This window comes from Indicator indicator, chromosome 22 (genome assembly GCF_027791375.1).
Source record: "Indicator indicator isolate 239-I01 chromosome 22, UM_Iind_1.1, whole genome shotgun sequence".
In the NCBI taxonomy this organism is placed as follows: Eukaryota; Metazoa; Chordata; class Aves; order Piciformes; family Indicatoridae; genus Indicator; species Indicator indicator.
Genome location: NC_072031.1, coordinates 3,636,864 through 3,654,224, shown reverse-complemented (window position 1 = coordinate 3,654,224; position 17,361 = coordinate 3,636,864). Strand labels below are relative to the sequence as shown.

Sequence of the window (17,361 nt, the reverse complement as noted above, 5' to 3'; positions counted from 1 at the left end):
GGAAGAATTATGCTGGAAAATGTATTCTGCATATGAGTTTGTATCTGTAGACAGCAAGAATTTTTCAGGGCAATCAGCTTTTTGATTTACTGTTCAGACATTGGGCAACAACTGATAGCAGAACCTGTCAGCACTCAGGATCTGTCAAGAAAGTGCCTTGTGTTTTTCAAGTGATTTGCATAGTGAGATTTATTGTGACCTTATAGAAGTAGAACAGAGAAACCCCTCAAAAGTAAAGCCTGTGTCTTCCTTGGGTGTACTCACTGCAGCTGATGGCAGACTCTCTAGGAAGATGGGGAGGTGAGTCCACTGGAGGTGAGTGGAACTGTAGTTGTGCCTTGTCTTCCTCTCCTAAGGCTTTAGTACACTGCTCAATAACTGAGGAGGCAAGTTACATGTGAAGAGTGTGATTTCTGAAGTAGCACAAGGCTTTGGTCCCAGAGTCTTTACCAAAGGTATCTCTTTCCTCTGTGTTTCTGAACAAGTCTGTTTTGACAGAGAATAGCTGACTCCCTTTTCTCTGTGGTTACCAGCATGTGTTGTATGTGCTTACACTGCAATGCTAGAAATCCCAGAATAAAGAGATGACAAATTCTAGTGTGTTTAAGTTAGGTCAGCTGGTTGCAGCAGTGTCTATACCCATGGAGAGGAGCATTTCCTTCCATTCCTTTGCCTGAGTCAAAGGCATCACTGAGAGGAGAAGTATCCCTCCTTCTCCTCAGATAAGTGCAGAGGTCTAAAATCATGAGGCTGGATTCTATTGATTATGGTATTTGTCTGCTGTAGATCAGAAGTGTTAAAAATATTTTGAGGCTATGGTAAATAGTGTTTGTTTTTCCCCCCTTGTGCACCTACCAAAAGGAGAAGGATTTTCCTTCTTATCTCCATGTGTAATTATCTCCAAAGTGATGAATGGAAGCAAGTGGTTTAGAAAAGTGTCTAGCCTTGTGTGGAAGGCTGCAGGCTCTGGGGCAGTGCCTCAACACCCTCTTGGCTGTTTCCAGTTTAGTTACCCTCAGTGCTACATACCCATCCATATCTTACTTCTGGATTAAATTTGTGACCTATCAGATACTACCAGATACTTAGCAATTGTTTTCTGCACCCTTTTAAAGGAAGGAGAATACTGGAGTTTAAGCACTGATGGAGCTAAGCTGACTTTTTAAGCTATTCATTGCACTGAGGTTTAGGGAAGAGTGGGCAAACAAAGGAATTGATGGGAAGAGTGGACAAAGTAAGAACTGATGGCCCTTCTACTCCCTTTAAACTTGTATGAGCCACCTGTAGTTTCTCTAAATTAGCTCCTTTACTAAATTCCAATTTGATGACTTGAGTGGTGACTGTTGGGGTAAGTATCTTTGAGTACAGTAAGCAATGACTTCACTTCATTTTTTGACAGCAGATAAAATCCAACTAACTCTTCAACATCCAGTTCTCTCCTGGTGTTTCTCTTGGGTTTTTTGACATGAGATGGATGGGGGTGGTTTATGATGCCCCTTTGCCCTGATCTAGAGCTCTACATAATTTAGGGTTCTGTATGAATCTGTTGATTGACTGTTTAAGAACAACTATTGAATTATGTTGTGCGTGAAAGTTGGGAGGGTTGTGTGCATTTTTTTTGCTTGGTTTGTTGTTGTGGTTTAGTTTTTCTTTGTCAGTATCTAAAATCTGTTATGCCTAGGTCTGGCTCTGTGCTGTGAATATGTTTATGAAACTTTATCAACATAAGCTGATTTAAGCTAGTGGCAAGTGTGATTACAAAACTTCAACAGCAACAAAATTCACAACTGATACAATATAATTGAAGCTGATGCTCTTGTACCCGTTTGTGCCACAAGTAATTAATTTTTCTAATTCCTTTTCTAGTAAGGCAGATCCCAGCTGCTTACAAGCAATATTTTGCCAGCCTCTGTCATTTGCATCCCATCAGAAAATTTTAGCAGTGTTCCACAGGTAGCACTTGCTGGCTCTTCAAAGGCACAGCAGGCATTGCCTGGGAGTGGGAGTGCTAATGAGGGTGGCAAGGTGAAGGCTCCTCCTGCACCAGCCTGTGAAACCAGTCGTGTAGCTGTGTCCTTCCCATTTCTCTGACTTATATGGGATGGGCAAAGATGTTTGAAAGGGATTGTGTTAGTAGGGAATGTAATGACTTTGGTTTAGTGCATCATTCAGGTGGGGTTTGGGCTGAGACATTTCTTTTTTTTCCTATTGCCTCTGTATTTTGCTGGGCTTGTGCAAGTGGTAGAAATCTTAAAAGTTTTGGATGCTCATGAGGGCAGCAATACAAAGTAAACTGAATGTCTGTATTTTTCCTTTTAAAGTTTGCATATAAATTTCTGCAGGTATAAAAATGTCTTTTCTTTGATAGAGGTCTACTGTTGGCAGGTGATTGTCCTTCCAAATGACCTCCTCCTCTTGTATATGCACTTGTGCAGGCTTCATTTGTGAAATATCCATGGACATGTTTCTTTTAACTTGCTTTATAGTGCTGCTTAAAAATTATCCCTGAAGGACTCTGCCTCTTTTCCTTTCCTTATTGATTTTGTTTTCCTGTGTCTTGTTGTGTTCCCAGTAAACCTTAGAGAATGGATCATCCCATTCTTACATGTTTATGAAGAAGGGCTGTGAGGTTTTTCACAACAGGTTCCTTTACTCCTGCTGTACTCTGGGTATACAAATAATATATTTGGAACTGCAAATCATGAAGAAATATATTCTATCATTTTAAAGTAGGATTTAGGTAGCTATATCTGTCTTAACAAGGACTTAACTTTCATCTTCATTCTTTATTACTGGAAGGAGACATAAAATAAGACTGGATATGTAAAACTGGTGAGGTCACATTTTCAGTCCCATTCAGTATTTTAAGCAAGCTAAATGGTTATTGTTGTTTGAATTCTAAATTCTCTATTGTCATTTGTGTTGGTTTTTTTGGAGCTAAGTTTGCATTTTAACATACTTATTATCCATTTTGAGAGCAAAGATAGAAAGATAACAGGGCAAGACATTTTGTAGGTTGATTTCTTCTGCTCAGTATTTTTTAACAGCATCCCTTAAAATAGAAATGCAAAACTATATGTCCTACTTTCCTCTCACTAAAATAGATGCCTTTTGTTAATTTTAGATACAGCAGAGCAGGATCTGTATTAATGATATCAAAGAATCCATATGGTATTCAACAGGGTCCTAACATCAAGGACAAAAGAAGCCTGACAACAGCTGTCCCTAATGATTTGGTTTGTAAAATGTTTTCTTTTATTTCAGGAAGTTGGATGCTTTCATCTATGATGCAGCAGTGCTGAATTACAAGGCTGGAAGAGATGAAGGCTGCAAACTTGTCACAATAGGGAGTGGATACATCTTTGCCACTACAGGCTATGGAATAGCACTTCAGAAAGGATCACCTTGGAAGAGACAAATTGATCTAGCCCTCCTTCAGTTTGTTGGAGATGGTAGGGACCAACCTTTTCCCTTTCTTTTCTTTATGTATGAACAGTTAATTCAGTTTTAGCAGCTCTAAGCCTTTTACTACTGCTCTCTTACACTCTTAAAAAACCACAGACAAATGCAAAACAAATGAGTAAAATTTCTTCTGGATGCTGAGACAGGAATTCTCTTCCACTCTGTTCTATCTTACCTCACTGTCAAGGTTATTTGCATCTATTTTCAGAAAGTCTTTTCATATACACACAAAATAACAATGGTCTCCATGGTAGAGAGTGCTTCTAAATTTATTTATCTTTTTCTATTTTTTTTTTCTTTGAGCAATTCCTGAATGTTTTGATCTCTACATGGTGTAGCTCATTTCTGAACTGCTAGGGGTGATGACTAACCTCAGATGGGTTAATTTAAGCTTCTGGTGTTTGGGGAATTGAAGTGTGGTGACTGATTTTATTGGCTTTCAAATAGCTGTTTTCCTTTCTAACATGAAACCAGAAGAATTGTAGGTCCTCTTGGCACTTCTGCCTTGCAGAAGAAGAAAACTCACTGCACATATTTGATATGTTTGCAGAGAGAAATAATATCTTATTGTCTTTTGAAGTACATTTTGATTGTGGGAACGTGTCTTTGCTGCAGTGAAACTTCAAGCCTTTCATAGAATCATAGAATGGCTTCGGTTGGAAGGGACCTAAAAGATCCTGTACTCCATCCTCCCCACCATGGGCTGGGACACTTCTCAACTAGACTCAGCTGCTCAAGGCCTCATCCAACCTGACCTTGAACAACCCCAGGGAGGAGGCATCCAAATCCTCCCTGAACAACCTGTTTCAGAGTTTCACCAAACTTGTACTGAAGAACTTTTTACTAAGACCAAGTCTAAACCCACTCTCCCTCAGCTTAAACCCATTTCCCCTTGGCCTATTACTCGACACCCTTATGAAAAGTCCCTCTCCAGCCTTCCTGCAGAATCCCCTCAGGTATTGGAAGGCAGCTCTCAGGTCCCCCCAGGGTCTACTCTTTTTTAGACTGAACAACTCCATCTCCCTCATCCTATCCTCATAGCAGAGGTGTCCCTTCCAACTTAAGCCTTTCTATGATACATGCCTGCTGTTCCATAAAACCCAAGACATAAATTTTCACACTGGAGACAGTGTGTTAGTCTTCCAGCACATGGATTTTATTCCTGTTAGGATACTGAAGGACTGAAGGAAATGTAATCATCATGATAGATGCATTTTCTCTGGTGTAAACATGGAGATATTGGTGTCATCATTATTGATCTGTTGGATTTAGAGAGGCTTATGGAAGAAGCATTACTTACTTCTAAGGAATGAATATGAGATTCAAAATGGCTAAATTTCAAGCAGTTATGTTTTCTTGTTATAAACAGTTGCAATTAATTGACCAAAAGCTTTGCTTTAGTTTTCTGTTTGTGACTAGAATATTTTTCTGTTTGTGTAATACTAGTAACAAATTGGAAGTGCTGCTTCTGACCCATTTTTAGATGGGGAAGTTGGATCAGAGAAGTTGAATTATTTGTTCCATACTAAAGAAGAAAATGTTTCTGTAGCCTGAAGAGGGTTCTAAAATGTCTTTCTCATTTGTGGTCTAACTCCTCTAGATGCTGCCAGAGCATTGCTGAGGTTTTCATTCTTTTCACCCTGCATTTTCTTCATGCTTACTTTTTCATCATTTTTGATAATTCTCATCCAACAAAAAGAAATGAAATCACGGGGAAGTAAAATAAATGAAATAGAAGGGAATGTATTTGGAGCTATTCAAGAAAAAGATCCTCAAAATACCAAATGTGCTGCATTTTTATGCAACTCTTTGTCTCTGAATATCAGGGAGAAAACAAAATGGATAGGAGGAAAGAGGGAAAAATCTTATCATGTATTTACACTTTGACCTATGGCTTTACATAGCATATGAATCTTTAACCCATTTTTAGTAGCTGATAATAATGCAAAAGAATTGTCTGTGAAACTCAGTATTAAAATTTCCATATGAATAATTTATAGAGTTGCAACAGATACAGTTGTACCCAGGTGACTGAAATATTGCTGTGAAATGTCTGCTCCCATCTTCATCTTGCTTACATATTACTTCAGAAGACAAGCACAAGTTTTGACTGCGCAAACCATGGACATTGTGCATGTGTGTGTGACATTTTTTCAGTGGTATTTTTCAGTACCTTTAGAAGGTATTCTAAAGAACCTATGGATGCTAAAATAAGGATCCCAATGTTTGTGACCTTCCTCTCAACTTGCTCCAAACAGAAAAGGGCCACAAAGGTGATCCAAGTGCTGGAACACCTCTGCTGTGAGGATAGGCTGAGGGAGATGGAGTTGTTCAGCCTAGAGAAGACTCTGGAGGCACCTTAGAGCTGCCTTCCCATACCTGAAAGGATCCTACAGGAAGGCTTGAGAGGGACTTTTCGTAAGGCTGTCTAGCAACAGGTAAAGGGGGAATGATTTTAAGCTGAGGGAGAGTAAGTTTAGACTGGATCTTAGGGAGAAGTTGTTCAGTATGAGAGTGGTGGGACTCTGGAATAGGCTGCCCAGGGAGGCTGTGGATGCCTCCTCCATGGGGGTGTTCAAGGTGAGGTTAGATGAGGCCTTGAGCAGCCAAGACTATTTGAGACGTGTCCCTGCCCATGGCAGGGAGGTTGGAGTAGATGGTTTCTAAGGTCCCTTCCAACCTAAGCCATTCTATGGTGTTCAAACGATTATGTGGGCACCATTAAAGGGAATATCAATTGAACATATATAATGTGTAGGGATTATTGTAGTTACGTATCCTTTAGTCCTAGAAGTGTTTACTACCTTGTTTCACTTCATTGTGTCACAGGTTGAGATGATAATTTTCAGATTAAACAAAAAAGGGCAACCAAACAAACGGGAAAAGAAGAAATAGAGAAACAAAAACACAACTGAAAAAAAGCACCCCTAAGAATGAGGTTGAGGGTGAAATTCCTTCTACTGATTTTTAAAGTACATTGGAGGTGAACTGGAACAAAACACCAAGAAATCAAATGTAAAGAGTAATTGCCCAGAACTAGCATGACTTGATTTTGTAATCTGCATCCAACTTCAGTAGTTCGAGTAACCTTTTTAGCTATGAACTTGCATAACTCTCTTCTGGTGAATCAGAAGGAATGAGCCCAGAGTTCAGACCAACATCAGTTGCTGTATCACTAGAAGACTAGACTAGTCTTTGAAGTTATCTAGACTAAAAGCAAGCATGGTTGGGGGAAAACTTTCTTCATAAGATGATACTCCTGGGATAGCCTCAGTGGAGTCTGGATGAAGTTATTTAAGTAAATATGCAAGCATAAATGAAGGCAGAAATACTTCTTTCAGATGTATGGTCTCTGCAGAATCTATCATTCTCTAATACCAAGCCTGTAACCCAGGGAAGCGCCCAGCAGTATTGAATTATTATTCAGTACACATAGTAGAACATTCGTCACAGTACGGAATAATTTCGATGAATGATTCTGAATCTAATGAGTTCTATGAGCATAAAAAAAATCCTAATGAGCTGAACAAACATGATTTCTTGATATGAATGTTATGTTAATAAGAGGAGAGAACCTTTTGGAAGATACTAGACATTTGGATAAAACCAAGTGATTTCTTTAAAAGTATAGTTGATTGCACCTACCAAACCTCCATGATTTCATCTCTTTTACATTTGCATAGTGCTGAGACAGCCTTTTGCAATGTGTTTTAGAGCTTTCAGTTTCCTCTGCATATGTCTTTCCCCTGCAATTTTTCTCATTTGATTTTTTTCCTTGCTTCTTCTATGTAATTCTCCTATCCAAGCCAGTTGACTTACACATTGAAATGATTTTTTTTTTTTTGCACAGTGTATGGGAAGCTTTTCCCTCTTTGCTGATGTACAACATCCAGCAGAAGTATTAATGACTTGTTCATGCAGGAGCATCCTTTCATAATTTCCAAAGCACGATGCCCTTTCTACATTAGTCAATGGCTTTGAACCCTCTTTATCATCGTGTTAGCACTGGAAAAAAATGTGGGTAAATACATAGAGGCTTGTAGGTTTGTTTTATAGATAACTTTAAGCTTAGACTGGATAGTTTTATGCATCTACATGAGCAGTGTTTTAATCCTGAGGATAGTTCTGTTGGTTGGACAAATTAACAATTACACTGTGAAAGTGACTGAAGTCTCAGTAGGAGGAAGAAGGCAGAAGATGCCAAATGTATTACACTACGAGGGAGGAAAAAAGACAGAGGGAAGGAGGTTGGGAAGGAGATGCTGAGGACTTTACAGAATAGCTACTTAATTGGCTAAAAAAGAGATTTATCCCCAAAATGTTTGATCACTTGGTCTGTCCATGTTAATATACATAGCCCAGTTCACAGGAAGTGGAGATGAATATACATTTATTACTAAGATAAATGAGATAAGATCAATTGTTTTGGAACCTTGGGTGGATATGGGTGAATTAGTGAATTTCTGGCTTTGTACCTCTTACTGTTTGTACATCACATCTCATTATCTGCAAAAACTTTCAGCTGATCATTAGCATCTGTAGTTTTGGTTAAAATATTTGGTCACCAGGGTAATTCTCTAAAGTGCTGTGTTGGATGTGCTTTTATTTTTGGCTTGCTGTGGTCTCAAGGTGAAACTCACATTGTTTTTTAATACAGAAATAAAGATTTCTACTGAGTCACAGAAGAAGCACCCAGTGCAAAAGCAAATGAAATGATATGGCTGCTAAGAAGCAGCACCATCATCTTTTTGTTTGGATCTTCTGCCCACAGCCACAGGGATGTGTCAGAACAGCAATGTTGTGCGCTGCTGATTCTCATGATGTGTGGTTTGAGTTCTTGTATAAACCTCTGTTCAGAGCAGCTGGGCAGGCTGACAAACCCAGAATCCAGCATGTTGCTCTAGCAGCTGTCAACTGCTTTTTGGTGCTAGCTTCCCATTTGCTGGGTGCAGTGAAGGCTCAGGAACACCACCTGTGTACTTTAGCAAGTCTATAACTGCTGGATGGCAACATTTGTGAAGGCATCCTTGTTCCTCCAGGCTTCTGTAGCAGACCTTTTGGCCAGGTATCTGAAAGTACAGGTAATAGCAAGACTCCTCTGGCTTGGGCTGCGCATTGCCATGCAAAGCAGAGTGGTACTTTTACAAAAATGTCCTGCAAAATAGTTTGAAAGACAGTGCTTCTGAAATCCATAGAATCATGTCTTTGGGGGTTGAAGCAGAATCACTGGTGCCTGGTACATAAGGAGAATTTCTCATCCTTTGTCTTTTTTTTTTTTTTTTTTTTTTTTTACTAGTGAGCAAATGAGATTATTGAACTGCAAATGACAAAGCTGCTTTGGCATTAAGAGAGTAAGAGGGCTTCAGAATGTGCATGGGATCAAAAGAAAGGCAGCAAGCAGCCTTGAGCTATGGGGGATGCAGCAGAGATGGAGGGATAATACATGCATGACAGCAGAAATGTGGAACAGAACAATGCTGGTGTAAAGAGCAAGATTGGAGAGGAGAATATCAGTCAGCTGGCCAGGTTAAGCATCTATTGGTGTGAGGTATTTGTAGTGTATTATGCTTCCTGCAGGTTATGAGTTTGGTTCAGACAAATGTCTGGGAAGAAATCTGCAGGAAAAGAGGGGCAGATGGTATAGCTCTATTAAGCCCCTACTCTTAAAGCTGCAACCTTTAAAGCAATTAGAGACATAGGGAAGAAAACTGGTTTTGGTTTGAGTTTCCACAGATTCTGTTATCCCCTTCCTAATAACTTTCAGTTCTGGTTAATCTTTGTGTGCTTTTAGGACAGCTTAGCACACTAAGAATTATTTTCTTGGGTGGATAATTGCTTCCCGCTCCTTAGGGGTAATAGGTAACTGTGGAAATGAGATTTGCCCCCTTACATCTGGAAGAGGAAAGCTCTTTGCTATTTTTTTTTTTTCATATTTCAGTATAAGCCTTCCAAATTGCTGTCTGGATTAGAAGTGTAGCAGTGTGACTCACTCTGGCTGCTCCAGACCAAGAAAGAAATACGTATGTGATTATGAGGACATATTTGCAGTGCATGCTGCTCAGGCAGGATACACCCACAATCCCAGTGATTTTCTGTTTATATATTTAGTGTCCTCCTTAAGCAGTGGGTGGAACAAATGTGACTGGAGAGTGTGAGTGTATAAGTGGAGGGTGGAACAAGAGTTAGAGGGATTGTAATACTGAAAGTCCTGCTTAACAGTTCCGTTAATTCATCCTTAAGTAATGGGGGCACGCAGAGTGCAGTCATTAGCTCACAATAAGTTTATTGCTGTCAGTCATCTGTGTTCCTCTTGCTATTTTTACAGTGGGAAATAACTGAAAATAAGAGTAAGTGAGATAGTTTTGGAGGATTCAGACTGTACTTTTATGTAATCTCTTCCATGAATCCTGCTGTATGGCTCATATAACTAGGTCAAATTGAAATTGATGAGCTTATTGAACCAGATGCACATCAACCCATTTGGCTTCTGACTCCTCTATTCAGGAAAAAATTACTGTTAGGGTTTCCAGGTGATGGGGTGCTACCTTCCTCCTCCATTACATAGTGGGAGTTCTTACCAGAGGAGGAGTGAAACAGTTTTCCCCTAACTTTGAAAACTACATTTGACCAGTCTGAATGAGTAAATGATTCTGATAGTGCAGCCAGGGTCTTTTGGAGATGATACCCTACCTCTGGCCAAAGTGACAGTATATATGACAGTATATATAACAATATATATAAGCCTTTGGTTCAAGACCTGTAAGTGGTATACATCAGCTTTCTTTACTTGCCTGCTGGCTCGTCAGGCTGAACCTCAGGTTAGTGCTTTGTACAGGAGTCACCACACCTTATACCGTCAGTACCAGCCTCTTTCTTCTTGCACCTTCTGCTCTATCACATGCACTGTGATGTCCTGCTGGGGTGGCCTCCTCCTGCCCTGCACCTTTTACAAGTTTAGGGGATGTGCTGACATTAGAGGTCTGTTGTACCTAACCAATAAAACAGCAAAGGCATTGGATTGAACTCAGCTTTCTCCTCTTGGACACAGCATCTTTTCCTTGCCTGCCTTAGGTACCTTTTGCAGACTGTGCAGACTTTAGACAGGGGTGGGTGCAGTGTGTGAAAACAAAATATAGGGGAGAATTAATTTTGCCAGACAACTCTCGTGTGCAAGATAATGTTTTTTTGCAGTCTGAGGAGGGTGGCTTTCCACACAGATGCACTCTCCTGATGTACTTGCTTCAGGACCTGGCACTGGTGCAGGTGTATCAGCTCAGGTGGCTGCAAGTGCCTTGATGTGGCTGTCACTGTGTAAACCCGATCTCTCTCCCATGCTTGAGAGAGCAGAAACCCATTTTAGGAAAATCATTGCCAGACAAACTCCTGTTAGATTATGTTTTCCTCAGTTTGTTTTAGGTTTGCTGTTTCTCCTATATTTTGTGAGCACTTCAGAGACAGGTTTTGGTTTGTAATACGATGAAAGTACAGGATGACACCAAACCATTCTGAAACTGTCATTTGAAAATGGCAGAGAAAGTCTTAAAAATCATGGTTTTATACAGAAGGGACATATAAAATATATTTCTTCTCCCTTTATGTGTGAGAATAATTAAATAGATCAAAATTAAGCTAGGAACTTGATTAAAATATGCCTCCGGAGTACCTAAGGAGGTAGAGGAGGCAGGTTGTGAACCATCAGTTATTATCTCCAAGAACCTGTGGCTTTGACCTACATGGTTAAAGTAAAGCAGAAAACCACCAGTCTTTTAAAGAAGAAAAATAACAATTCTATGAATTATAGATTTCACATAAAAATATTTAAACCAGTGATTTATCTATCTAATTTGATCATTTGGAGAATAATAAGAGAATGAAAATTGAAAAGTCAATCTTTTAATTATAAATCTTGCAAAATTAATCTAATCACACATCAAATAGGACAATTGTTCTTGCAGAGAATATAGATTAGTGAAGCACAAGTAAATAGTAAAATCATCAGAAGGACCAATTCTGTTTCCTTTTCCACTCAATGTTGTGACTGCAATCACTGTTTCTATTTTGCTGCTTATTCTTCCCTCACATATTTATTTAATGGCTTTTTGACAAGCATTTCTTGTGTGTAGAGCTAATTCCAAAGTCATATCTCTGTCCATTAGTACTTCTTCAATTTCCCTCCATCAAACACTCTGTTCCGACCTCTTCTAGAGGTGTGTGTCACCCAGGGGCTGGCTAAATGCAGCACACCTTTTAAAACCAAACAGTATCTCAGACTTCTGACTGCTGTTTTGGACTGTCATCAGTCTGTGCTTGATCTGGTTGTATTCCCAAGTTGCACTGAAACCCAACCCAGGCTTGGCTTACTTCCCAAGAGGGAAGATCAAGAGAGGTAAATCATGGGCTTGCTCTGATTTTGGGGAAGTTTTTCTATGAGGATGAAGCTTGATTCGTGGCTGTATTGGCTGGGACTGTGCCCTTTGGTGATTAGCAGCAGCTGAGGGGAGGAGAAGGAGAAAAGTCCTGTGGCAGGGGACTTGGAGAAGGGGTGTGGAGGCACAGCCAGGCACACAAGCACTTCTGAATCATGTTACTTACTGGTTGTTGATGTACACTCTTGATTTTGCCTTTAAGAGGACACAGGGTGTGATTCTCCATCTCTGTCACTTTTCCCTATGTTTGTGTGCTCAGGGAATGGGGAGGAGATGTTCAGATGCTGCTGAAGCTTCAGAGGTCTTGCTTGCTTTCCTGGAAGGGAGCAGCAAGTTGATTTTATTACTTGCCTTTTTAAAAAGCGGCAAACGAGGTTATCCTAGTCTGTTTGCTCTGGGTTGGGTTGTAATTATAAAACTTTGTGCTTGCTTATTTCTGCCAGGTTTGTAACTAGAGATGTATTTAGGTGATAATTAAATATTTTCTGCTTTTAATCATTATGAGGAAGGCATTAGACAAGTATTGAAAAACTCTTATTCCCTCTCAAAAATAGTCTTACTCCAAGCTGCTGTTCTGTAAGCACATGTGGAGAATGCTGGAGAGAGGAGAATGGGCCTTCTCTATTTTATAAATAAAATGTAGTATTCATTGTGTGCATCTTCCTGGGTGCACATGTAGATGCAGATGAAAAAAAAATCTGAAAACAAAATAACTGCAGTGAACTCACCCTTAAGTCTTTAACCATCAGTATCTCATGGCTGTCCCATCGTTTGGGAAGGCATTGCCTTTTGGTGATGGTGTTTTAATGAGCATAGCTGAGAACCAAGGGAGGATGCCAGACCCTTATAGGATGCTTGGCCTAAGAAATGAAGAGAATCTGGGGGTACCAGTAACCCCACTAAAAGAACCCTTGAGAGCTGACACATCACCAAGAGTCTATGACAGAGACTGCAAAAGGGCATCAAGTTTTTCTGCTCTGAGAGAATGATGCAGGGATAGATGGCAACACAGCCTGCAAAACCTGCTAAGGGCTCTGATGAAGAAAAGCATGCAGTATTACCCTTTGATTTATATCTTGTGTGTGCCTGGATAACGATGTTTTTATTGTGAAGAGATTGCTCAGGGGACATACTGTTCAGCTTATCACTCCTTTCCAGAATGATCAAGTGTGAAATACTCTAGAGCTGTTGTGCTGAAATGTAGGAAGAAAGGCAGTTCTGGGGTAGTCATCAGAAAGGCCCATTTCTGCCTGAGGAGAGAGCACCAGAGCCACAGGAACTAACCCAGGAGAAATAGAAAGGAACCTGAGTACAGCTTGCACTGTAACCTAAAAATATTGTAAGTTGTCTTGAATCACCACTGAGAGAGCTAGAAAGTTGCCCTTTATTAGAGAAGGCCATACTGTGATTTGAGTGAATGGTGCAGGGGCTTGAGATATGGATCTTTAAAATACTTGCTTGTACTGAATCTTACGTATAAATGGGGCAGACTCTTCCTCACACAGTCCTACAGAAATGTAAAAAATATGTTCATGTAGGCACCATGCAGTTATTTGTGAGATTTGCAGGTTAAATACGCTGTGAACTTATCAAACAGAAAATAAACACCTTTTTTTTTTTTTTTTTTTTTTTTTTTTTGGTCAAATGTATTGGAACTTCAATTTTCTAACCTTGGGCTAGTGTCATGATGTACTTGGTTGCAGAAATCTGCAACTAGACATCTAGTTGTTAATCTAGTCCACATGTGAACAGAGATGGAGAACAATTGTGGCATTACATTCCTTTTAGTAAGTGCCTAAAGTGCAAACAAAAATCTTTAAAATAAATCTGATTAATATTTATAAGCAACTTGAGACACTGCTATTAGATGTGGCTGTGAACTCCATTAACACTTGGTTCATTGAGGCCTGGCATTTATAGATTCTGAGGTTGCTGACTTCGATTTCCAGGGTCTGTCTTGTGGAACAGTTGGAGCTCTTGCAGGCTAATTAGAATGATGTACACATGGAGACAACTGAACTCTCCAATGCTTGGTAATCACAAATTACTGACCTTTGAATTGCCAACACTAGGATATTGCTATAGGCATCATCACCCTACACATTCACCTCATAAGTTAGACCACCCAAAAGGATTTGTAAGACAGCAACGTTCCTCCAAAAGGAATTGATTCTATTGAATATTTTTTTTCTGAAACAAATTTCAATTAGCCCCAAAGATCAAGGTTTTGAGTTCCAACTCCAGGCTAAGTTTGGACATGACTGATTTTTATAAGAAATGAATTGGCATCTCAGCTAAGAAATGCCTCTTATCTGAGGATTACATAATAAATACGTTGTGCTTTAAAGATCTTGGGTAAAAATCTAGTGGGCAGGAAGAGCAATAAATAGATCAGACTAATTTGGCAATTTTCTAGGGTCAGCTATGCTGAAGTGTTGTTCCAGTTAAATTTGTAACTGTTTTGTCTGTGTCTGTAATTCTGTGTGTAGAGACACACACATGTATATAAATATATACTGGAAAATGAAACTGGTTTATATATATAGACTGGAATTACCAGCCTAATCTGTCCATTCCCAGGTAATACCCTTCCATAAATATGACACATATCCAATGATTCACAGTGCTTTGCAATCTATACCATTGTTTACTTCTTTTTGGGTATTAATCACCAGTGATTTCTGTCACTGTCAGATATAATGGAAAGGATATTGCAACAACAGGACCTGCAAACCTCCGAGATTCTTTGCTTTTTGTAGCTTGCCAGGGCACTGTCATTTATCTCGACTCAAAACAGGCTTGGTTGGTTTCTGTAGTGACATTTGTGGAAAGGTTAGTGGATTATCAATAGCTACTTTAGATGTACGTGCCAAAGGGGAAGAAACACAGAGGAAACAGTAATAAAAAAGAGTTTTAAATTCCTCTGTGAATTTTGTTATGAATTGTAAAAGGGCACAGCAGTCAAATCAAATTGATGTTTGCCAGTCTTGGGAGATGTGAATTTTCCTGTGGGAAGTAATGAGAGCTGATTGTCAGAGCTTCAGCTTCTAATGCACAAACCAGAAATATTACTCTCTCCTTGGATTTGGATATTCTATAGCCTCTGTGAGTTTTATTCATAGACCTTGGGGAGGACTTGAAAGAGAGATGAGGGGAACCAGTCTGCGGAGGTTTAGCAGAGCAGAAGAAATCCAAACACTCTAAGATATGGAAATGCAATAATGAACCCCAATTATCTATGTAGTGACAGTCTGCAGTATCTATACTGTTACAACTAATAATTTATTGTCCCTGTGTCCTGGATTAGAAGACTTTTAAAGACTCTTTAGGACTGACTTCCTTCTTTTGGGATGCTCTTAGGTATTTTGAACATTGAGCACTGTAATTTGGGAGCAGATACACTGCTTTTGCTGATGTAGAGTTTCAATTCATGCTTCAAGCACAAAACTAAATTCAGAATTACTAGGAACCAAATAATCTCTCTTATAGATTTGTGACATGTCCTTGCTAAAATGCCTCAATCCTTGCCCTTTAAACTTCAGCTTTTCCTTCACATTCTATGAGAAGCAATTTCTCCATCACTGTCTTGTGTTCCACTTCCAGCTCATACATCCAAATTATCAGTAGGCTGCAGCTTTCCTAGTGCCCTGGCAATCTGTCCAGCAAAATGCTCTTGCAGAGCAGGTCATTGATCTTCTAGTCTAGGTTGGAGATAGCTTAAATGTCAATATAGCTTCCAGCCATTTTTTCTGATCTTTACAGCAATGATGTGTGGATTATAATGCTGAAAATATATTCCCTAATCACTGGTAAGATTTAAGCATCTGTAGCATGGGAATTCTTCCCCCAAACTGAAGCCATATCCTAAACTAAGAAACACAGCAAGTCAGCTAATTCTGTACTTTCTGGCCCTTTGTATTGCCTACTGTATTTTCTAGGAACAGTGAAGTTTATGTCACTAAAAACAAGAGAATTGCTCAGCTGACTATATCTCCAAGGGAGTAAAAAGGCATGCATGCTCTTGCAATGTGTCGATAGAAACAGCCCAAAACATTTGGAAATTAATATATCATGCAATATAAAAAATAATCTTGGCAGGAACAATTACAGTTTCTTGCACACCTCTGTCTGTGCTGACAGTAGCACCCACTGTTAAGTGATGGTGTCCTTCATCTGAGGCCAGATCTCTTGGGTGAAATACAGATTCTAAGTTCAAGAATGCACAACAAAGGGAGAGAGCAGATCTGCTTCCTTACCTCTAAGCAAATGAAGTGTTTTAATGATAGTGAGGATGTGGAACAGCCAAGACCAGAAATGAGGGGTGCTCTCCTCCAAGAACATGAGGATACCATTTCTTTTACTGCTGTTGCCCAGGAGGCAGGCAGTGGCAGCAGCAAAAGGCCAGAGGAGACTGTAAGAAGAAAAGCTGGGTGGTCCCAGAGGGTCCAGAGGGAGTGGAGGGAGGTGTCCAGGGAATCATGAAAGAGAAGACTGGGAGTACATGATGGGAGAAGGGTTTGCAGTTACTGCATCACCCATGTCTCTGGAGGGGAAAAAAGAAAATGAAGAAAGACAGAAACCCAGGAGAGCTGTCTTTGAAAGGTGCTGCTAGGTACAATAAAAATTACTGACCAGGACAAGGGGCCTACAGTATTGCAGCAAGTATTCAGGCATTAAGGGACAGTTATTTCTATAGAAAAGCAGCTGGTCTGTGAACCACCAAAGGCTTTGTTAGTGGTCTATCATATACAACTGTTTTTCCTCACTTGCTGCATGTGCTGTATGGATAAAGCTAGGCAAGCTTTCCATTTCCAGTATAACATTACTGTAACCTTCAGACACAATGCTATGGGTATTTGCCATTGCTTTGCTATAAATAAAAATATTACAGGTGTTACAGTGGAGAGCTGGAATCTCCCTCCCACACTGACCAGGCTAGCTCAGACTGGAAGCAAATTAAACTGTATTTACAGGCAACACTACAAGCTATGATGAAATGCAGTGAATATGTACAAATATACATTGTTCACAACATTTACAAATACGTACAATCAACAGAAAAACACAACAAACCCCTTGGGCCCCCCAAAAGAGAGGGGCCGTCCTTCTTTCCCCCCCTTCCCAGAGCAGGCAAAAGGGAAGAAAGCCAAGAAGCAGAGAGAGGTTTGTCAAACTTAGTTTATCAAAGGTCAGTATGCAGGTGTGCATTTTCTTCAGCCAGAGGAGAAAAGAAGCAGGCAGACAAACTGAGAGTGACTGTGAGACTGTACCTTATTTTGAGTACTGACTCTTAAACATTTCTCTCTCTCCAATGGAAGTGTTTAGAATAATCATTATTTGCTTTCTTACACCCAGTAGTGATTTATTTACATTCTCTCACTTTCTCTGCTTGAACTTCCTGAGAAAAATTAAAGGCATAGTCTTAAAACCATCACAACAGGAAAGAAAGATTATTATAAAGCATATATTTATT

At 39.7% G+C, this 17,361-nt stretch overlaps 1 protein-coding gene across 1 annotated transcript in view; it reads left to right on the top strand.

The window, feature by feature from the left end:
• Positions 1 to 17,361, top strand: part of GRIN2A (glutamate ionotropic receptor NMDA type subunit 2A) — a 175,071-nt gene that overhangs the window by 152,662 nt on the left and 5,048 nt on the right. The window contains exon 10 of the mRNA XM_054390918.1: positions 3,265 to 3,452. Coding sequence (XP_054246893.1) covers positions 3,265 to 3,452 — 188 coding nt within the window. The remainder of the gene's footprint in view (positions 1 to 3,264; positions 3,453 to 17,361) is intronic.